General features: G+C 35.2%; 1 protein-coding gene across 5 annotated transcripts in view; it reads left to right on the top strand.

Annotated features, from left to right (window-relative positions):
* Positions 1 to 5,317, top strand: part of LOC136408110 (transcription factor Sp9-like) — an 85,299-nt gene extending 79,982 nt beyond the window's left edge. For all 5 annotated transcript variants that reach the window (XM_066388925.1, XM_066388927.1, XM_066388926.1 and 2 more), the window contains one exon: positions 3,135 to 5,317. In XM_066388925.1, coding sequence (XP_066245022.1) covers positions 3,135 to 4,451 — 1,317 coding nt within the window. In that variant the 3' untranslated portion in view covers positions 4,452 to 5,317. The remainder of the gene's footprint in view (positions 1 to 3,134) is intronic.
* The last annotated feature ends 19,716 nt before the right edge of the window (positions 5,318 to 25,033 follow it).

Here is a 25,033-nt window from a genome sequence, read left to right as displayed (position 1 = left end):
TTTTAAAAAATTGTTGTTACTTGTAGAATGTGTCTAAACGCTTTTTTCCCATTGTATTTCATAGTGGCTTGAATATAATTTGTGTTAATTGGCCTTTTCATTTTTTTTATTGCTAATAAATCGTATTGTTTAAAAGACCTGTTTATGAGATTTCTTTTTTATATGTACATTGTTAAGTGCAATTAATGCTTTCGATTTTGGAACATTTTATACTCTGACTGAAGCCGTGTCTAGACACTTTTTTGCGCCACACTATGTCGAATTAGGTATAGGAACATGAAACATTGCTTTAAAGGAAGTTTAATTGTGTTTCAGCGCATTTGATAATATACGGGATATTTTGTTTAAAATTTGCACTTTAGGCAAGTTTAGTGTTTTACCATAAACGCATTAATTGTGAATCACCCTGTATAATGTAGATCCACTTTTCCTCCATGAGGTTTTGTGGACATTTCAAATTAATCGTCAAAGTTGCTGCTTTTTGACAACACTTATTTTGACTCGCTAGCTGAGCGAGTGATTTGCCCTGTCTTTTTCGAAATTAATAAACTGCCATATTTCTAGTGAAATTAAAAGCAAAAAAGGAACATACAAGGACAATACACAGAAAATGAAAAAACGAATAGAATCTCATCAGCAACATCCACTTTCTCTTGTTAAATTACAACTAACCTTGCGATGTGTCATGCTCCTTTCAAACAAAACGAGGCTTGCTCACGCCCATTTTCACTCACTAAGTGTCAGTTACACTCACTACGGATATCACTAGTCTTTGGAACAATAAAACACCCGATTATCCCGATTAATGGTTCCAGAGTCGAACCATCATAGCCGTCGCCGCGTTAACACTGGCGTGAGCGTGAGTCATCTAAGAAACGATATCAACACGAAAACATATACAGGTATAAAAAACGATATAAAGTACCAAATAATATATTAATACAGGGTGGCCCAGAGACATCGGTACAAGTGTATGTAGCGTGCTAGTGGATAAAAGAATAGATCGATTCAGCTAAACTTACCTCATTGCTTATTCTCATTCCACAGGGTGTCAGAGTAATTTTTTTAATTTTGTAGATTGGGGGTGAATCTCCCAGTTGCAGCTACATTATTATTATTATCATTCAATGCCTAGTCCTTAGTAAAGGATAAATGTTGTTCTCAGTCAGTTCTAACTGAGAATAGTCACCCCTACTTGTGTGTGAGGCCTCATTCCCAAATAGAATAAAGGAAAAAAGTGGATTGTGCCATAACAAAGCTGGATAATACATTAGTTTTACAACATGGTAATGAAACTCAATTCGTTACTACGCCACTGATGTTGATTCGAGCCACTGTACTTTTTACGATGAATTTGGAATTTGCATCCCGATCGTCGTTCTTAGAAATCTTCAAAGTGACGACGCAAATGATTCACAATTGTTTGTTTGCAGTCGTCATGGCAGACGTCATGCCGAAGGCGTCCAGAGCCACCTTCGGCAAAAATGCCGAAAAATCCAACGTTAAGGGACGATACGTTGAATAGCGTTTATTAGAGGAATATGACAAGTTAGATATAAGAATATCCTACAATACTTTAAAAGAAATTTAACTACCTTTCAATCCATTTACTAATATACAGGGCGTTTTATTTAAGAGATGCGCTTTAGGCCGGTTTAATATCCAACCGTAAAAGCATTCATTTTGAGCCACTCACTGTGGTGTATTCACTTTTTCTACATGGAGAAAATTCGTGGATCTCTTCGAAACACTCTCCAAAATTTCTGTGTTTTGTCAATTCAAATCGCATTGCAACAAAGGGTTTTTTCGAGCCAGATGAACCTAAAAACGAAATAATATGACCCATTTAATAGTATACCAGAGTTCCTACTAGTTTTTTTATACAGGGTGTCCCAGAAATAATGCTAACTTTCGGTTCCGCTAAATTGGCCTTATGCAAAGGTTGCTTGTTTTTATTCTGCTGGATGTTTTTAATTCTGTATTTGGGAATCTATTATATCGCTTGTATTTGAAACTTGGTAACAGATTTTAATTCTTCATAAAGAAGCGTCTTTATTTTTACTTTGGTAGTGAGCAATTTTCACTTTTTAGGAAAAATGAAAATCTGAATGTTTCGAATGTCGGCGAAAGTAGCGAAAACTGTACAAATTCCGAAGCAACATTTTAATGACCTCTGAATTGGGCAGCTTTTTTCAAATTTAACCAGCATGGCATCTCTTATCGTTTGTGAAATTTCCATATATCACCATATTTGAAAACATACTATAAAATAGACATTAAAACTATGAAGAAAAGAGATATTTGACATCAAATGAAATTGAAATTTGTCCGTAATTTCAATTTACCTTTAAAGCCATAAAATTGTTGATAAGATTTGATAAATCTTTTGTACGTAGTAAATTCTTCTAAGTTTTCAAAAAAAAACAAACAAGACAGCTTCTCATACAAAAGACGATTTCTGAAATATGATTGTTATTTTCGCAAATACACCTGGTTAATTTTTGAATTCCACACGACTCAATGACTGAATTCCTATGACACTCATATACAAATAAAACTGGTAAAATGTAATAAAATGCAAAAGAGTAATACTTTCTAAAATTTAAGTGATTATTCTGGAGTAGAAATGATTGTGTTTGAAACTTAAGTGATTTTTTTAATATCGAATGATCGATTCCAAAATTGAAGCACTTTTCTAAACTACCTCTGAGTGATGTGAAAAAGTCGCAAGTTGTCGTTAATACAAATTCAAGTTTTATTTATTTTCCCTGCTTTCACGTGACGTCACACTAATTAGACCCGTTGAAAGTGGGGCCGACAATGACGTAAACAAATTTAATATTTTTTGAAGTTGAAGAGCCGGACGACTGCCCGAAGCGGGGTCCTTCCGTAATGACGACCACTGACTTGGGAATGATTTTAATTCTTTTTGTTTAGCTGTGCGTGTCTCGAAAGCGACCCACAGGCGCCAACTTTTCATTATACTGTTGATTAAAGCGCCGACTGCGGTTCGAGGGACCCATATATGAAAAAGGACAGTAATATTGCCCATAATTAACGCATTATATACGACTAGTTTGAATAATAACTTTTGACGTTATTATTGAGTTAACGCTGCTTGCTTTTGGTTACAGGAACACCCTAGCCTAAGAGGTACCCCCCTGGCGATGCTGGCGGCCCAGTGCAACAAACTCAGCAGCAAATCGCCTCCTCCCCTCGCGGACGCAGCTGTAGGAAAAGGTTTTCATCCCTGGAAGAAGTCCCCTCAAGGAGCTCCATCTCCAGGAAGTACTGGGGTGTCCTCCGCCACTTCATTACCTAGTCAGCGCTCCTCTGCAGGCCCAAATCCGACGTATTCTAGGTCGGTAATGACGTCCTGCGCCTCGGGTCCGGCAACAGCTTCGTATGGAAGCGATCTATACTTTCCAGGAGCTACAGCCCAACCTTCGGTAACTGAGAATGTGCACCATCAAGGCTCACTACTTGGAAAGGTTGAAGGGGCTGCCACAGCCCACCATGCAGCCTTAGGTTCCGTTTACTCTAGACACCCCTATGAAACTTGGCCTTTCAACACCATGTCCAGTGCTACCCATGGAGGTATTAAAAGTGACTCCGTCACTGGAGCTAACACCTGGTGGGACGTTCACTCTACCGCTGGAAGTTGGTTGGATATGAGTGGAGCTGCTGGAATGCACGCTCAGATGGCGGCAGCTAATTATCCTTCAGATTATTCCAGCTTGACACATTCTCTGGCCTCGAATCATCTGCTATCCTCGGGACAACACTTGCTTCAAGATACTTACAAGTCCATGCTTCCAGGGCAAACTGTTGGAGCTTCTTTTGGATTGCACGCTGCCGCTTCAAGTCCTTCTCCTACGGGCGGTACTGGCGGCCTGCCTCCTCAGGTTCCATCCCCAAGATCCCAGAGACGCTACACAGGAAGAGCAACTTGTGATTGTCCAAATTGCCAAGAAGCAGAGCGCCTCGGGCCTGCGGGTGTTCACCTGCGCAAGAAGAATATACACAGCTGTCATATTCCTGGATGCGGCAAGGTCTACGGTAAAACCTCCCACTTGAAGGCCCATCTTCGATGGCATACCGGAGAACGGCCCTTTGTGTGCAATTGGTTGTTTTGTGGAAAGAGGTTTACGCGGTCTGATGAACTACAAAGGCACTTAAGGACTCATACAGGGGAAAAACGGTTCGCGTGTCCCGTGTGTAATAAACGCTTCATGCGGTCTGACCATTTGGCCAAACACGTCAAGACCCACAATGGGGGCAAGAAGGGCAGTTCGGACTCTTGTAGTGACTCTGAGGAGAACAGTCAAAGCGATTTGACCAATAACGTAAACTCGCCCTCCTCCATGAACCAGACACCCTCCCCATCGCAGCCTCTGGGGGGGTTGGATATGGTTACGGGGTTAGATGTGAAACCTCCAGGATTGGTTTGAGGACGGTGGGGCCCAGCTCTGCTGTACTCCAGCTATCCGCGCTAATGTGGCCCCAAGTGATATGAAACTTCTGTGAGATATTTACATTTTGTATATAGATGGTCAAAAATGTAGTTGAAAGAGCGTATTATTATCTAAGCTTGACCCAAGGGCAGATAAATAATACCGTCTTATTGTACCTTAATGTGTGTTATACAGTACGGTTTTGTATGCTAATATGACAATGCTCTGAATTATTCTTTTAAAAAATCGTGCTGTGTAAGATTGGATTTATCATTTGCACCTTAAACAATGTAATTAGTAGAGTAAATAATAATATCGAAAGCTTCTAAAAAACTATGCGAAGGTGTTGCAGAAAATAAACCAGAAATGGTGAAAGAGAAAGACCTCCACGTGTATTGGGTGTTGTTTTTGCTTGTGTAAGCGGTAATTACCATATCTAAAAGGCGGTCTATAAGATAATTTGAAGCAAAATTTCGTTTTTTTTTGTCACCACATACTATATCTATTTCAAATTACGCTGTTTTAAAATGTCTCGTTATGATTATCTATGAGCACTGATATACGACAGGAATTTTCAAAAATATTATTCATGAACATACATTGCGGTACGTTTATTAAATGCCTGCGATGTACCTTTGTTAGGCAAAACTCAAACGGATTAGTAAAAGTCCCATTAAGAAACGCATTGCTTTGGTAATCTCCATATTTGTATGAAATCAAAAGGCCAAGTCCGCGGGAGTAAAGGAAAACGTGTTTCTTTAAATCTCTTCTCTTCTCACCAAAGATATGTATAAACATGTGAATGTAATTGTAAATTTTGTCTAATGAAGCTTTTTGTGAACGCCTTATCAAATAAACATTATAATTTTGATTCTTCATATTTCACGACTTTGTTTTATTTCCCCATGTGCCTGAAACGTTTTTTATATTGCCGGCTTTATACAGGGTGTCCGGAAATGACATTGAAATATTTTAGGAGGTGATTCTAGAGATTACAATAATAAAAAAAGCTCTTATATGTATAAAAATTGCTTCTTAAAGGTGCTGGAACCCTTCAAAGAGGGGAACTCTGAAGATGGTTTTTTGCAATATATTCGAAACGGTTGGCACTAAAATTATGAAATTCGGTATACTATAATAAGTTGAAATGGGGAAACTTTTTTGATATTAATAATTGCAAATTTTAGTCACATACAAGGGGTCTCTTATGCAAATGTTGCCCTAACTTTTTTGTTTGTGACATTTCTTAATTCTCGAAATCAAATTATGGAATCGCAAATATTTTTAAGTAAAAAGGTTCTCTTATTCCATCTTATTTGGATAGACCGTTTGCTAGAAAAATGAGTTTTTATAAACCGACGCACGATTACATGGACATCGAAATGTATGTTAATAAACATAATAGACATCCTTGTAATAGAAATATTTTTTTATTAACGAGCAATAACAAGACTAATATTATTAAGTGTTTATCCTTTATTCACAACAAATGTTGAAAACGTTCATTTCAATGTTTGCTCTAATTCTTTGCTTCATAGATTTCGATGCCCATGTAATCGTGCACCGGTTTATAAAGACTAATTTTTTTATAAAATGGTCTGTCCTAGCAAGATGAAATAAGAAGACTTTTTTTATTTAAAAATATTTGCGATTCAGTAATTTGATTTCGAAAATTAAGAAGTGTTATAAACAAAAAAGTTAGGGGAACATTTACCTAGAAGACCTCCTGTATGTGACGTCTCTAACTAAAATCTGCCATTATTGACACAAAACAAAAATTCCCATTCCAACTTATTACTCTATACCGAATTTCTTAAATTTAGCGCAAACTGTTTCGAATATATTGCAGAAAAACCATCCTCAGAGTTCCTCTCTTCGAAAGGTTCTAGCATCTTTAAGAAGCAATTTTTGGAGTATATTTATAAAAACTTTTTTATTATTTTAATCTCTAGAATCATCTTCCAAAATATTTCAATATAATATATATCTGATAAATCCTCTATAATATCTGATAAAAATACAATTAGATATAAACTGTCACTAAATATATAACAATCATAGGGAATATGTGAACCTAACATTCATAGAAATAAGAACAATAAAATTTCGGACAAACGACGGAGACCAATGTAAGAAAACAGGACATAACAGCAAAGGGACATAATTAGGAATTGCTTAAGATGAAGAAAAAATTGACTAAAAGCGAACAAAATAACAAATACAAGTGAGGCTCTAAATTGATAAAGATTAAAGTCTTGAAAATTATAAGGGAGAAACAAAAAACCTGAGAAATCAGCAAGACTAAAGTTAATTTTTTAACAAAACTTCAAAAAATAAACAAAACCTCGAGAACGAGAGTATAATTTAATTTTATGAATTAATCATTTCTGAATTAATAACAATTCAGCCATCCAATTACTTGACAAAGGTCGTTTTCGAAGGTTTCAATTGTTGCTAAAACGTTTAATATAAACGTTATTAATGTACCAGAAGAGAATCATTAATCTGCCATTACGTGCCAGAAGGCACAGTACATTCTGGTACAAAACATAAAATCTTTATGCTGAATTCACCGTAAAGATTATGAGGAGTTATGTTTATGTCATCCAAACCAACAGATTTCTAAATCTTAAAAGTTTTTTTCAATAAATACTTTGAATGACAAAACAGTTATTGCCTTAAAAATTTATTAGGGATATTCCCAGAAGGTCGGCCAATTAACCAAAGTGCCACATTACTACCTTTTCAGTTATGATTTATTTCAGAATGGTTTCATTTCGCTATTAATGAGCTCGGCTTCCCAATAAAGGGTGACACGGGACGGAAGTCTTGGCCATAACTTTTACAATGTCTAAAAAGTTTATTGTTTGTTTTCATTTTACTACCAGTAGACTTTCCTTATATTTTTCTCGCCCTTGTCTCTTTTTACTGTTAATACTTTTAAGTGCCAGAGATCAAACGAGATTATGGTCTCTCGTTACGTGACCACCCTCTCAATGTTATTGAATCCTATGAACCATGCCAGCTATCTTGACTTTATTAAAGGATGAAAGCCAATAAAGCTAAAGCTTACGCACATATGGTTTGTGCAGATGTAGGAGGATAGTCCTAGGATTATTCGACTTAACACTTAAAAATTTTTTCTTAATATTACGTTATTTCTCAACATAGTCTCCTTTAAGATTGACACGCTTTTCCCAACGATATTTCATGGCTTTTATACCCCGTTTATAGTAAAAAGCTTCGAATATTTCAAAATAGGCATCAACTTCCGATTCCACCTCTTCATTACTGGCAAATATCTTTCCACCGGGCCTTTTTTTCAAGTTTGGAAATAAAGAATCATCTGAGGGGGCTAAATCTGGCGAATGGGGTGGATGACGAAAAGTACGAAACCAAGTTGATTGATTTTGGATATCGCGCTGACGGAAGTGTGGCTGGCGCGTTGTCTTGATGAAACAAGACATTCTTTTTCGCCAAATACAGTCGATTTTTTCTTATTTTTTCGCTCAACCGCTGCAACAAATTTATATAATATTCTCCGTTTATTGTTTTTCCTTTAGAGAAACAATCAATAAAAATCATCCTACGTGCATCCTAAAACACTGAGACCATCATCTTTCTTGGAGATAGAATGATTTTCGTCTTTTTTGGAGCCGATTCTTCTCTTTGAGTCCATTGTTTCTACTGCTCTTTCGACTCAGGTGTAAAATAATAGACTCATATTTCATCCATGGTTATGAATCGACGCAAAAACTCTGCTTTTTGGCTGTGAAATTTTGCCAAACACTCCCTTGTAGTATCCTCACGGCGCTGTTTTTGTTCAATTGCTAGATGACCGGTTTTAAATTCTACCACCCAATATTTTACAGTTGTTATCGAAGGATCAGATTCCTTCAGAGTAGAATCTAACTCCGCTTTGATGTTGGATGGACTAAGAACTTTCAAATGAAAATATTGAATCACGTATCGATTCTTTAAAAACGTTCTCTAAAAACTGCTCCTAAACGATCACAAATCAATGTAGCACCTTTAAATTTTAGACATAAACTTTTTAAGGTTAGGTTTTTGTAATATAGGCACATTTTTAACACAAAATCGCCATCTATATGTCAGGTCGGGTACTTCTGGGATTATCCTCGTAAACATGCAAACTAATGAATCTGGAGGATGATAATTGAGACGGTAATGGCATAAAAAACATGAATGTTCAGAAGCGTCGAAACGACACGTTTCTCAAATTTCGTTCTTCCCTGAAAGGACGTGATCAAAGAATCCGTCGAGACCCCCCTAAGAGCGTTTCGGACAGTTTCACAAATGAATGGCAAACATGTGTAGGGGCTTTCTGAAAACAATATTTTCATAAATACTGGAAAATCAGTAGCGAAGCTAAAGGCGACCCATCTTATTTATGACAGACACATGCATGAAGTTATTGATGTTCTTGTTATGTTGCCTGACCATCTGATTATCTTGCAAATAGGTACATTTATGTGGGCTCAAAATCGAATTCAGTTAGCATGAAATAATTCATAAGAGAGAAATAACACGTGGATAAGTAAAAATAATAACAAAGAGAACTTGTTAACTTAAAAAAGGCCCTTTATGTAGATAAAAATATGAGGGTATTAGAAATTAAATTTTTTGTTTGACTTGTTACTCCTAGCTCTTAGAGTTTTTGAAATATTGAATTAATTTTTTTAATCCATGTTTAATAAGTAATGACTAAATAAGAATTACCACACAGCAGGCCCATGTTCTTATGATCTTCCAGTGGAATCACACTCTGAAATATGTACATATAGTTCTCTGGTACACCCTGCACACAGGTTTCACTAAGATACTTTCCATTGAACTGGTTTTAAATAAATATTCAAAGCACTAGAACACTGCAATTATTAGGGGTAATATAATAAGTGCAAAATTATCGATAATTTTTGGGAAATTCGCAGGAAATTTCATACTTAGTCCTTCATCTTTTCCCACGGACTTTTCAAATGATGATACCTGAAGTTTCCCATATTCACCATCATGGTTAATCTTCTATGTATATTTGCAGGTAATTTCTGCTAACTCACCTTTTTCGGAATTCTTTGAGTTACTAAATATAGGCAAGTTCAGATTTTTCTTCCTCTTGAAAGGCATTTTAACCTTCTTGGGTTCCTCTTTTTCATTCTCTAGCCATTCTGGCTTCTTCATTTCGAATTTTCCACCTTTGAAATCGCGAATCCGTGAACTGGCTGAAATAGTGAAAATGTGATATTCCTCTCATGGTGTCTCCCCTTTTTATTTTCCGTTTTTAGTTATTCTTAAGACATATTCTTCCTCAGGTTCTTCACTCATCTTTCTTTTTCCAAACTTATGTTCTCCCTCCCTTCTAGTTTCTCCAGTGTCTCTATATTCTAATTCTTGACAGCATCCTCTGCAATCTCAAGTTCCTTCTTCTGATTTTCATAGTCAAACTTATTCCAGGTCAGGTTAGTTCAGGATATTCACCTATCAAGGTCCTTCATTTTCTAGTCCTATAGGTTTCTTGAACTTGGGTTCTTCAATCGTTCGAGAAATAATTCCATTGTTTTTCACAAAGGGTTCTAGGTCAGTCATTCTTGGAAGATATTCACTTTCAGGAGGAAAGGGTCTACAAGTGATTCTGCTGTGTTAAGTAGATGTTTTCTATTTCTTCACTTCTTATTTAAGAATAGGCCTCTTTGGTTTCTCCTCTTCATTCACATTAAATTTTTTTTTTCAAAATGTCCAATAGTTGTTAGAGAGCTTTGAACAGAGTGAACGCTTAGGCTTAGCTTTTTTAATCCAGTTCACCTTCGGTTTGAGACTGATACTAATACTTAAATAACTGGTACTTAAATCAGTTTGTAGGAAAATTATGTCTAAAACACATCAAATGAATTTAACTGTTTTGCTATTCTTATAGGATGATCAAATACCAATTCCACTACAACTCTACTGAGCTTGAGCAACAGTTTGGAGTAATTGGGCCTAAAGAACATTATAAGGGATAAGCAAAACTATTAATCACCAGGACAAATACTAAATATAACGCTTTTTCTAGCCCCACCGGTTCAGTATTGAGAAGGTCATCCTAGTGATTAGTCAATTCATTAGGTTACAATGGATTCTTTTCGACCTTGAATGAGCTTTCAATACAATATACACTGTGAATGTAAACTATGAAAGATATTAAATAAAATCTATACAGATAAAACAAAAAAAATGCTCGGACACGACAATCTTAATTTATAAATGCCCAAATGTTTATATAAAATGATTTGCTATGACGTCATTAATGTCGTAGATATGACGTCATATCCTGTTTTTGTTTTTTTTTAAATTACAACCTCAATTTTTTATATTGCCCTTTGAAAAATCTAGCAATTCTGCATTCAGGAAGATTAAATTTCAAATAGTTACAATAACAATTTAAAAAAAATTCTATTATCCACTTAAACAAAGAAATTTAACTGAGGCGTATAAACATATTGGTATTTTGCTCGTTTTTTTCGATTCTTTTTCTAAGAAAGAGTAAATAATTTATTTTTGGGTTACTATCGTGATAAATCTCAAGTTTGATAGTTGACCGACTTTAATTGTAATACTTTGATTGTATTACAAACTAAAGTATTGCGTTTAAATGGAACCAAAGAATCTAAATCCTAATTATGGTTGGTTATGGAGATAATACCTGAACATAAGAAGTATGTGATTTGTTTAACAATAAGTACCCTGATCGGCCCATTACGAGGTGAAGCATCAGTAAGATTCAGTGCAAATTTAGGAACTTGAGCCATGTAAGAGATCAGTTTAAACCAGCTCATTCGGTAGTCTTAGAAGAAAAAAAATGGATGTTTTATTAACAGTAAGAGAAAATCCGTTTCTATCGAGCCGTCAGACCGCATTGCATCAAGGGATAACTTACTATTCGGTTTTGAAATCCCCGAAGCAGAATAAATGGCATCCATACAAAGCTCAATTGGTACAAGAACCTAATGGAGATGATTTTAACCGAAGGGTTGAATTTTGTGAAAGAAGGATGAAGTGATGCTATAGCGATCTGTAATCTTCAAGTCGCACGGTTTTCTCGGACGAAGCAACTTTATGTTTAAATGATTCTGTCAATAGGCAGGAATGCAGATATTGGGCACCTGAAAATCTACACTGGATGATGGAAGCGCATACACAACGCCCGCAGAAAATCAACGTATTGGCAGAGATTGTCGATATTTCAGTTATAGAGGCGTTTTTTATTGCACTAAATGGTGCGAATTACTTAGAACTACTGCAGCAAAACATAATACCAACATCTGTTGGGCTCTATCTAAATGCGGAGTATCCTCTCATGGTGGATAATGTTCTACGGTTTCTGCAGAACGATGCACGGTCACATTATTCACAACCTGTTCGAAATTATCTAGATAACATTTTACCAAATAAATGAGTTAGTAAGAGAGGATCTATTGAATGTCCTGCCAGACCTCCCGATCTAACTCTGCTCGATTTCTTTTTGTGAGGCTATCTAAAATTTACGTCGACTAACCAAATAATATTGAAGATTTAAACATTAAAATAACGGAAGATATCAGACTAATCACTTCTCAAGTATTAACCAACGTTACAAAAGAATTTGAAAATCGGCTTGCTCATTGTCAGCAAGTAGATGGTGTCCAATTTGAACACTTACTTGAATTTTTTTCTGTTGCTCTTTGTATCTTTTTCGTTGCATTTGGCTTTCTTTATTAAAGTGGATAACAGAATTGTTTTTCTATTATGTAGCCTATTTGAAATTGAATCGTTCTGTGTGCAGAATTGCTAGATCTCTAAAATATCGATATTAAAAATTGGAGTCGCAATAAAAAAACAGGATATGACGTCATATCGGCGTCATGAGAAATCCTTTTATGTTAAATTTATCTTAAAATTCGTGCATTTATAAATTAAGCTTGACGTGTCCGAGCAATTTTTTTTCATCTGTATAAATTTTATTTAATATGTTTCATGATTTATGCCCACATTCTATTTAGGAAAGTGAAATGATTATATTTGAAAAACTTTTCATATTAATACTTCAAAAAAAGCTATAAACCCCTTATCCTGCATCCTCATAATATGCCTCTCCCCCCCCTCTACAAGTCCCACACCGGATACTATTTCTCTATATCTGTCCTGGATTAGGCACTATGTTTATATCTCAAAATACGTCTACATGCATTACAGTGTGTTATCAAAAACGTTAAATATTCGAAAGCTCATACGCAGTGTGTTATCGAAGATATTAAATATACGAAAACTCATACGACTTGTACGATAGCTCAGCCTATTTATTTACCATCAAAAGCAATATTGAATAAAATTTGTCATACTGTCCCCTCCATTAAGGAAATCATTTTCAAGCTTGTATAGGGACCCTTCGAGTAATTTATGCTACAGTCGTTAAGTAATCCCCTAACACTAACTGGGGTTAAAATTATAGCGCTAACATCAACCCAATAGAGGACAGTATAAAACGCTCTTCTACCGAAATTAAATAATTCAAGTCTTTTATCGCTAAGAATAATTAATTATATGTTAACATGCCTAAAAAACACGCAAGTTAAACGGAAGTAAAGAGTTCCTAATTAAGGAACCAAAATAACTTCTCTGGAGCAAACCGTCCTGAAATCTAACCGTGATATATTGCGTACCTTGTCGGATCTAAGACATATATTTGATTTAATAGAGATAACAGGATGCAGCAAAAAACTACAGTTGTCACCTCATTAAAAGAATAGGAACTTAAAGCTCATATTAACAAGTCAAAACCCGAGGATTTAAAAATAAATAATTGAGCTTTCAGCATGCCACCGATTTAAATCGCTCTGTGAGAAATGACTGCTATTCTTCACACTTATGGACCAGTTTTGTCAAATATAGTCCGGGATTTAATGTTCGCAAGAAAGCAATTTCATTTCAAATTTAAACGATTTAGAGAGACACGTAAGCTTTTTGAGTATGAAATTTTTATTACGAAACTGGGCCTTTTTAAGCACAGGCAAACAGGGTCCTTGTTCAATAATAGAGCCCCCTGCAAGGGTGTTTCAGTTAATATTTAATCCAAATTATGAGGTGCTAAGAATGAAATTGCATTAAAAACGAAATTGGTTTATGTCATCGTTACGCTTACGTGGCCCAAGAACATCTAGTGGCTTTCGTAAAAGCACATATTACCTTCATTGCCCACTAATTTGTGTGTTTAGCCTGCTCCAGTTCTAATTCGCGATTTTACTAATATTTAAAAAAAGTCTTTAAACACAGTCCTCAGCGGTCTTTTTTTCCTGACATAAATGTAATTTACCATGGCTTCGCCATGCAATTTTTGACCCTCCATTGGCCCTCTATGAGCTCTAAAATGTAATTTTCTGTGAACGTCACACTCTGGACCATTAAGAGCGATCACAGAGCTCAAATGTCCCATTCGCCCGCCCATTCGCCGTATGATAAAGTGACTTCTTGGCGAAATACTTCTTCTTGTTGGAAAATTCATCCGGCAGATGGATCGGAAAAAAACGGTGAAATGAGCCACGATGTCACATCATTTGTCAGCAGGAATATTTGTGGTGATGTATAAATATCTTTCAACCTCCGTGTTCTTTGATTGTCACGCGTGAGACTAAGATTACTGGACGTCTGTTAACGATGTCAGGGAGTTGAGTGATAGATAGCGAATAATATCGTTATGTCAGTCGACAAGCTAATGTCTCGTTCATTAGGGCATATCAATCCAAGTGGTTAATTCCCCTCATTTTCTTATTTTTCAATTTGCCATAATTGCCCCCATAGAGACATCTATGAAGGTATGAGTTTTTTAAATTATTATAGGCATGCGGTTAATCAGTCAATTGTCAATTAGTATATTAAAATTAACTATTATGCCGCGCAGGAAGTCGTTACTAAGGCGTCTTGCATAAAGGTTTCTGACAGCTTATTAAAGATAGGGGTAGCTGAAGGTTAAGGGCATGAAACTTGGGGCTTCGAGGGTCAAAGACATTTTCTAGATGCACCATTAAGATATGTGAGGGATATTCGATGTTCTGTTAGTTCTGAATTTTCGGTGAGCCTCCAACTTCAACGGCTGCCATTTTTCCTCAACAAACTGTTTTTCAGTAGGTACGCTATTGACTATTTTCTATTTTTGTATCGCCGCTTCAATTCTGCGTGACCTTCATGTTGTTTCGAAATTTGATAAATTATTTTAAAAAACTGGTTGTTTTGCCCCGTGTTTTATCAAAAAATAAACCAGTGGAACCTTAGATCCAAGAGACAAGAAAGCCCTGAGAGGATCAAGAAAGTGTTATTTACTGTCTGTTAGTGCATCGGAATTTGGCGTTAAAAGGTAAAAAGTATTATAAAAAATGGGATATTTAATTAATTTTAGGGAAATACTGTTGTTTGGACGCGAACAAGGCGTAATATTGTACTCGCGTATAATGAGCATCATCCCCTCAGGAGGAGCTTCCCCAGCCGAACCTAAAATCAAATTTTATTATGCATCCAAATATCGATCCTCTATTGTGAAGTCAGCATTTTACAACAGTAACGGTTGGGAAAAGTTAAAAAGTTAGTTAGGAAAAGATTTGATACTGTGGACATGGGAAGGGCAAGGAAAGAAGACAGATCCATTACAGCCAGTCTTTTGGAATCCATTACAACCCCTCTTTAGTACCGATTAAGAAAAGGACTATTATCTCCATCGGCACCTCTAACTTACATACAATGGTGTAGAAAACTTTTTCAAATTTCTCCAAATTAAATCTTAATCGTCTTAATAAAAACGTGTATCGAGGCGCGTCTCATTTCGAAACTAGTTACGAAATGAGAGAATTTCTTCAGACCAACCAATGGGAGCAGTGACGACAATGATAGCGCCCCAAGAACTTATTTGTTTGTTGATACTCTTTCTGTCGCTTACTTATTACCCCCATCTTCTCCTTCTTTGAGTTTTATATGTCGCTTATACTTTCTAATACCCCAAAACAAATAGAGAGCACTCGAGAAAATTAACAAAAAGCGACCGCAAACTGTTCACGATTGTTCATCTCCCCGAAGTAGGTTTAATCAGAGCCCCCCTGGAGTTCAGCTCAATTGAACGCTGTTCCTTAATGGAAACGAATTGTGGAAGCTCGTGTCGCTTTGTGGGAATTATTATTCCGATCCGACCGCATGCCATGATTTCATTTCGTATCACTGACTGTTAAAGTGAATAAATTTATTAGATCAGATTATCGCCGATATTTGAGAGGCTGGTGAGGGGAAAACACTTCACTCTTCAGGCAATTAAGATTTATGGTTTGTTTTCTCTAATTCAACATAATACGAGGACGAGCAAGTATTGACGGCGAATGAGGGATAACTACTTACCACAAAGCATATTAAAATCGATGATACATCATAATACATATACGGTCGATCGTGGCCAAGCTAAAATGCTTTTATCAACTCCGAAAATCTTTTTGAAGTTGACGATGCCAGGAAGAGTAATCATTGTCTGCTCTACCCTCACATAATGAAGTAAACCAATAACCGAATTCTGCTTAATCATTGGTGCTTCTATTTAAGCGCGCCGCCAACAGAAGTCAATTATGGGTTGATTAAGTCCGCTAAAGCAGCCCCTGATCAGTCAAAAACCTTTTAAAAGTCATTAGCTTACACTTGTGTCTGAAAGACATCTCAAGCGAATAAGGCAAGAAGCCTTTTGATACTGATATTTCACACCATTAGCATGGCAATGCTGACGGGCCGGTGAAGAGGTCTTATCTCCTAGTTGAATAAGTGTTAATTTTCTACATATCGATGATCTTGCTCTATCACAATGTTTTTCTCACGTTTGAACAGTTTCACAGGTGACTCGTAAATTCTAGAGGTTTAAAATGTGAAAAATCGGGAACAGTTGGTACCTGACTTGCCTTTTTTTTTATACAGGAAACTTTGGGAAATTTTCCAAATTTTTGACTTTTTAGAGAAAAATTTCGTACTATTTATCACTTAAATTACAAATTTCGATATTATGTCGACTTACAACACTAGAAAACTCTCTTCATTGCCAAAGCGGCTTCCTTGGTATCATTCGTTGTCCTACTTTTGAAGTTGAGGGAAAAATACAGCTCTCAAATAATAGAAGCAGAACAACATGGATTTTCCAGTCATCATGTACTCATCCACTTTCCAAGAAAAGATTTTGATAAGGAAAAGCACCTGGATTAACTGCATTGTGAGGTTGGAAACGACTTTGATTTCATACTCTTTAGTGCTAAAGAAGCAATCCTAATAACTTTTTCAGGAGAATTTGTTCATAAAAACGAGGAAAATCAGCTGCGCATTGAACAGCCCCTAAGTTTCCATGGAATTTCTCCTGGCGAAACTGACTTTGTCTTCTCATCACTTTAGCAACAAAAAAAATCCCATAGAAACAACAAAATCAGATGAAATTCTTTATCAAAGACCAAGAGTTTAAAAACTGAACTGAGTAAAAAAGAAATTTGAGTTTAGACAGGGTGTTCCAATTTGAACTTGCATTCTATCAGAGTGTGGTAGAAAAAACTAATTACATATACTAACAGGGAAACAGCGCCAACAAATACAGTTTGAAGTGGGGGGGGGGGGGGGGGGGGGGGGGGGGAGTTAACCGTATACCTGAAAAACTTACACAAAAGATAACAAATTAATGAAACTCAATGAAATCCTTCAATAAGCCTAGATATGCCAACATACCTTGCTAGATGTACCTAATAAGGAATATCTCAAAGGATAGTACCATGCAACAAACAGAATAAACAAAACTTTAACACTCTGTGTCTAAGTAATGAAGCATTTGCGCAGCTGTATTCATATGCTCTTTCAATTCAATTTTCTAGTTTTTCGCCTTGTGAAACAAATAATTTAACTATTCTACATAAAACTCAAAACAAGCTTTATCTGATTTTTTTGTTTCAAAGTTATTTCTAATTTTGTCTCATTAGTAAAGGATCCTGTTTCAAAAACAAGAATTCGGCAAAAATGCGAAACACTAGAAACGCCTTAAGAAACTCATTTTAGAGACCCCAAATCGGCCTAAATCCCGTGGGCATCTATTCTACTATTTCATTTGTTGGTTATAGCATTTTAATTATTCATACAGTATAATAGTATACAGGGCATTTCAAATTTGACCCTCACCATTGGAATCTCGAAAACTAGAGGATATATGAAGAAGTTTAAATGGGCGCAAAATTGTGTAATTTCGCGATTGCCCAAATGTTGTTTTCAAAATTTTAATTTCCAGAGTCTTCTAAAAATAGCCGAAAAAAAAACTGAAAATTGAAGATTTCGTTTTTACTTCTTTTTGAAGTTATTTGACAAGACAGGCCAAAACCACAAGCACAGTTTTATTGCCGCTTTTTCTGCACTACACCATGACGTTTTCAAATTTGCCATTCGACGTTTCGTCTTTCGGCTCCCATCATCGATTTTATTTTTTCTTATGGACGTTATTGTGGATTATTCAACAGAAAAATATTTGGTTAGCCGATCTGAAAACCATCGTGTAGCTGAAAAAAGAGGTAATGAAAATGTCTTTGTAATTTTGGACTTCCTTGTTAAATAATGTTAATAAAATTAAAATAAAATCTTTAGTTTAAAATTTTTTTCGTTAACTTCGGAAGTATTCGGAAAATTGAAATTTTTAAAACGGCATTTGATCAAACTAAATTACGTAATTTGCCGCAATTTTAAACTTCGTATCTCCTTTAGTTTCCGAGATCCTAATGGTGAGGGTGGAATTTGAAATGCCTTGTATACTATTTTATTTTAATTTTGCATATGTTTTCCCAATAAAAAAAGCTATAAACTTTTCAAAAATCTTATTATGGGATGGTTATTTACCTGCAAAATACGGAAAGTGCCTGTCACGTTTTGTCTTTCGCAACAGTTCGGTACTATGCTTTTTCTACGAAAGCATAGCCCTCACTAATCACTCAAAAACATACTCACTTGAATTTTGTCTTTATCTAATTTTTTTTTGCCAAATAATCAAAATTAATTTCAATTTTAGCTTTCCATCGAGAAGAATCAATTGAAGAACTTTTCAGCAAAAAAATACAATTTCAAGTACTACACTATAAGTTAACGAGGGATCACTATTTTATAGTATTTATCTAATTGGAGGATGGAAACCATTCGCAGCTTTATGCTCAAACTAGAAGGGCAAAGAAGGCTAATTCTAATGATTTAAAAGGAGTAACCACATAACACAATATTATTGTTAACAATGACAGGGCGTTACACAAATCGAGCACTTGCGAGTATTTGAGTATGCAAATATATGCCCGTGTTAACCATTGTTTGAACTCCGAAATAGAAAGGTGTAAGGTGTTTTCTTAAGTAAAAATGTTTGTAATGCATATGTGAAAATAATTTATGTGGCACTTCCGGAGCAACAATCTTATTTTTGGGTGGCCATCAATTAAAGTGGGACTAGAATTAATTAATTATGAAAATAATTCTCCCTCGGACAAAGGAAATTCCACTCTAAAATTTCTGAAAGTAAATAACGGCAAAAGCTCTTCAGAAGATCCAATATCTTAAATCTTTAATCATCCCTTCGCACACAAACCGCACAATATGTTATTGAAGCTAAAGAGATGAGCAAACCAAACTTGTATCCCCATACAAAGCAGAAAGCCAAGCTATTTGTCACCCAGGTAAGATATAAAAGGAGCCAATAATGGACCTCCTATGTGGATCATGTTTATTGTTTGATTTTGGGGCAACTCGTATTGTCGGTTTCCTTTTCAATACACATGAATGTTAGCTGGTCCTACACGACAGAAAACCACGAAACTTGTGAATGGCCTTACAAAATGATTTACTACGAGCGGCCATAAATCGTCTTTCCATTCACAAAAATTTATGTCATGATATATGGTCCTGAAGAGAGATTGTGCAAGTATAGTAAGATCTTTTAAAGGGAAAGATTAATCCGAATAAAAAAATCTATATTTAAATAATGCAACGAGGTTTACCCACCCTGGGCGGTTTTCCCCCGCCATTGGGCGGATAGAGGAGGAAACGGGAGGCAAGAAATGGGAGTGTATGATTACACGAGGGGCTCTTTTGTCCGTAATGATACGTTGGTAGAATATATATTTCAGCGAATACCAGTCTAATGTCATTCCGTGTGTCACGGAACGTTGCACTGTATTGTTCATAAAAGTATGTATTTTATGTCAGGGTGCATGCTTAATGGTTGTTTAACAGATTCAACTTATTTTACATATTTTATATAGGGAAATGCACATATATTAACCTAACAGATTAATAACAATAATAATTTGTACACAAACTTAAGCAGGCAGAGCAGAAGAACGGGAGAAATTGCATTCACCTTTTTGACAAGAAAAGTTGTATGTTTATGGGTTGTGGTCGTGTTCAGGTTAGTTCAGATTAGTTCAGGTTATTTATTGAAAAACATGAATAAAGGACTGTAACACAGAGCTCTTATAATACAATTAGAATTATTATGGTGGATCGTTGGGTATTCAAAATGTAGAGTGTACACAAAATAGCATTCAAGCTGTACAGCACGCCTGGGTAGACTCACTATACAGGGTATTTCAGAATTGTACGGCACTATTTAAGGTATGTATTCTCTAGTACAAAGTAAACGGAAAACTTCGCATAAGCATGTGGCCGATCTTGATCGATAAGGGAGTTACAGGGTGTTAAAAGTTAAGGAAAAATTTGGGTTTTATTTTATTGTGCTTGATCTACTGCAAATATCCCTTTCAAATTGAATAGATGTATTAGATAATAGGTTTTGCTTGATACGGGAGTAGATAGTGTCCAGCTACTATACAGGGTAGTGTATTTTCTGAGGTCTTGGTCTATGATATCCTGTAGTAAAATTTGCCCGTGCGCCACTGGTGAATTTTAATATTTTTCTTAAATTATTCAATCTATTACCTAAATTTTGTCTCCCTTGATTTTTAGTCGAATTTTGTTGAGTTTCTTCGTAAATTAATTAATTTATAAATTCAATCATACCTACGGATTCCAGGATTATAGGATTTTTTTTGGAATTCCATCATTCTTTGACTCTTTTTACACCATTTTTTAAAAATCGAACGAATTTCACAGTATTTGGTCACACGAATATGTAATTTGTCGAACATGAAAGATCAAGTAACCGTATAATACTGTGAAATCCGTTCAGTTATAAAAAATAGAGTAAAAAGAATCAAAGGATGATGGAATTCTGAAATTCGAAACAAAAACCCTGAAGTCAGCAGATTTGATTGAATTTGTGAGAAATCTGAACAGAACTCGATCAAAAAGCAAGGGAGATAAAATTTAAGTAATATATTGAAAAATTTAAAATCTGGATAAAAATTCACCGGTGGCGTATGAGCAAATTTTTCTAAATGATTTTATGGACCAAAACCTCAAAAAATGCACTACCCTGTACAGCATTTGGAGGCAATCTACTTTCGTGTTAAGCACCACCTATTACCTAATACGTGTAAAAAATAAAAAAGTTGCAGCTGCAGTAGATCAAGCACAATAAAATAAAAACCAAATTTTTTTCTTAACTTTTGACATCCTGTAACTCCATTACCGATCGAGATCGGACACATATTTTTATAAACTTTTTTTAAATTTTGCACAAGAGAATACATACTTTAAATATTGCCTTGCAATTCTAAAACACTATGTACATATATAAAATATAATTAGTCTTAATAAAGAATGATTCAGAAATGGCCAAAAAAAATAGGCTAAACTACTAAAATACGATGTATGCGTGTACGATAATATTTATGATTTTTAATTCGATGTTTTACCACGTTTACAATCAGAAAACTGCATAACATTAAAATTAACGGCCATATTATAAGTACATATATTATATGGAAATCCTGTTAAGCTTATCTGTAACAGAGCTATTTGGATAACATTTGTGTTCAGACATAGAAGTGAATCTCTCCCTTTTTGTTAGGAGGTCTTCGTCAACATATACAGGGTCATTGTTAATTTAAAATATATGTATTAAAAATTATATAATATGTGACAAACTGTAATAGAAACAGTCTTTTCAATTAAATAGTCCAAAAATGAATTTATTTTTGCTAGTTAACAAACTATTTTTGCAATTTAGTATGTATCTACAGCAGACGGCTGTACGAACCTTTAATGGCAGAATTGTGTGCATCCCTAGTTATTTTGGCAAATAACTCGAAAACGATCACCGATACAGAAAGATGCAAGAGACCAACAAATTTATAAATTTAATAGAACTTTTGAAAATATGCAAAAATAAAAAAATAATAAATAGTGTCCCGTTAAAAAATTCTGGATGGTAAAATGTGTTGGCTCCCAAAAAAATATCCCTCTGTAGATTTGGTTGTTTCACTTTCGGTAAGGTTCTCTCTGCTAGTGAAAACTTACTAACTGGGTATGTGTAGGTGTTATGTCCGACTTTGTTGAATAATCCACGTATAGAGGGTGTTCCAAATGCCTGTGATGATGTTTTTAATACCATTGTTAAATTGTTTTTAATTTTTCACATGTTTATTAAAGCAGATAGAAAATTAGCTGGAAACGTGTGATGCCTAATCAAAAACGAACTTTTTCTTCTATCTTATATTATTGATGTAATCGTACTAACAATTATGCAACGCTGAAAGTAGTTTATTAAATGGCTCCAAAAACTGCTTCGTTTTTCTAACTTAACCAATTTCATAACCGCTAGAACTTCGAAGCCACCAAGAGAGCAACATAATATTTAGGCCACCCTGTATATCACAATATTTTTTTATTTTGGTTTCTACTCATCTTCCTTTTGCATATGTCAGAATAATAAGCAAAAAGGGCATTTCAAGGCCTATTGCTTTACAGATAATAATCAAATGGGCAATAGCAGGTCAGATTTAATAATAATAATATAGAATTATTATTACACAAATTTACAAGGAAAAACATTTGCTTTTCATTGCGATTTTAGTTTTTTTATCGATTGGAATTCAAACAGGGATTCAAGAGAAGGAAAGTGAAATATTTGATATTTTATGAGTTTAATCGTTCAATTAAAATAGACAGATTTTGGATTTATTGCAATTATTATCAATCACAGAGAAATCCATATAAAATAAAATTAAAACATAAAAGTTTAATTTAAATTTAAAAATGTTTTCGTGACAGCATAATATGAGTTATCAATATCATCAGAAAAGATTAAAAACTGCATCAACTTATTGATGATTAATGACAACTATTTGTGATCAACATCAACAGGATCTCATTACCACTGGAAATTTAGCTTCGATATTTTTAATACCATCTCAAAAAAATCTCAGCAAACTCGCTAACTCAATTTGTCTCGAAATCTCCAGTTTTCTCTTATCCATCTCCTCTTCAAACAAATTAAAATAACACGTTAAAAATGTCAAAGTGAAATTTCCAATCCCCTTTTTGCGTATGTCAGGAAAAGTTACATTTTCAAGGTCAATAGCTCCGCAGATGGTAATACAATGTGTAAAATTTATACAGGGTGAGTCATAATTAGGGAACCAAACTTCAGAACTGAATTCTTTATTCGAAAATAGTGTTAGTTTGTTATTAAAATTGTAGTCCGGAAATGCCTCGTTATGAAAATGCAAGGTGTTAAAGATTCATTTAAAAAATTCAAATTTATTAATATCTCCAAAAATAGTATTGAGATATTTAAACGACTTTTGCACTTTTTAACAGTTAGCTATGACGATTTTTTTATGTATAATCAATCATTTTAGTTTTACCAGTGGCGTGCGTACGGGCACATTTCAGCAGAATTTATTGAAAAAAACGGTGGTCCGTCGATTGTTCTCAATGCAAACATTATTTTTGGAGTTCCCCTTTTATTCAGAAGAAAATCGCTCTCTTGATATTTTTTTGTCAATCGCACAGTTTTCGAGTAAAAAAATATAAACTATAGTATACGTGCATTTCCCTAATTTATTTCATAAATATTATGATAGGCTCATAGCAATTGTATGGCAACAGATTGTCAATTAAACTTCAACTTTCAACAACAAACAAATAAACAACTCCAACGAACAAATAAGTTGAACACTAAAGCAAATGATCAAATGATCAAAAAATGGCAAAATGCCCATCTTCTGCCTCAATATACGCTGGGCATCGTCGTATTTATGACGCGAATAATGGTTGAACATTATAGTTTATAAGAATTTGGTTTGTTGCTGTTAAAATGCTTTGCATCAATTCGCCCCTAGTATTGACTTCATCACGATAGACTAATTGTTTCAAATATTCCCATAAAAAAAAATCTAGTGGATTCAAATCAGGACTTTTTGCCGGCCACCTTACAGAACGACCTACTCATCTATCATCAAAGTGATTAAAGTTCTGAAGTTTGGTTCACTAATTATGACTCACCCTGTATACTTATTATTACTCTACTTCGTTTTCCATCACAACACCGTTTCGACGTACAAAGTTCCAAATAACGATAAATTAGTAAAAATTCCCTTCACGCTATTAATTATATGGTAGACCTGAATTCTGTCATCACTGTCAATTATTTTCTCCCCTAATTAGCTTCGTGTGACTATTAATTACCTTACCGGTTAAAAATGGATGTAGCACGTTTCGGGAACACTAGTTGTTCAGTTTTTTTAGTTTCTGTGGTGAGGCCGCATACATCATTTATTTGGGGATGAGCCGAAAAGAAAAATTCATAGTCCAAGGGCATGAGATAAATTTCGTGTAAGAAAATAAAAGTCTCGATGACAAGGACAAACAAAGCAAATTAGCAAATAAAAGATTTGATTTGCGTATTGTGCGGCACTCAGCGTGACTTCTTTAAGTTCGACGACAATAAGTTCCTCGGGCGCGAAATGCCCCACCGCAGTCGCCAAATTTCCTGCCGTTTTTCTTTAGCCAACTCCCAAATCGCCTAATTGAAAAACAATACCCCAATTTCAACAAAAATCAGTGTTCATCCATGCGATAAGGAACATAAAGGCGTGTTCACAAGAGCGTAAATTAATTCCTTTTCTGTCCTCTTATTTGTTTCACCTTCCTCCGATAATTTCGCACAATATATTTAGAGCTGAGTCGCAGCAACACTTGACAGCTGCGGTGTTTATTTGTTTTAGGGGTGATATATTCGATTGTCAGGTCAAAGCCACCAAGGCTTCAACGAGTTTTTAATTAATGAAAAGTGTGCTGTTATTCCGTTTGGAACGACAAAGAGACTTCCAGAGGGGAGTTCCACGCCCACGGGCACCCGTTCAATTTTAGATTTCTGGAGGCGGGGAATTACTCGATTCAACCAGATGTCAGCTGAAAAAGTTTTTGTTTTGGGTACATTGCTGGAATAGGTTCAAATTTTTCCAGACAGAGGAATCCTGAAATTAGAACTATCAGCGAAAGCGAGTTTGCAAGTTGGTGAAGAATAGTTGAGGAATGTGCTCGTAAGTGAATTCCTGGAACTAACCGGATTTCAGTACCGTCGGAAATTTGGCTTGGACATTTTTGGTGTCTTCTCAATGGGT

This window comes from Euwallacea similis, chromosome 4, assembly GCF_039881205.1.
Source record: "Euwallacea similis isolate ESF13 chromosome 4, ESF131.1, whole genome shotgun sequence".
NCBI classification, from domain to species: Eukaryota; Metazoa; Arthropoda; class Insecta; order Coleoptera; family Curculionidae; genus Euwallacea; species Euwallacea similis.
This window is presented reverse-complemented; position numbering and strand designations above follow the sequence as displayed.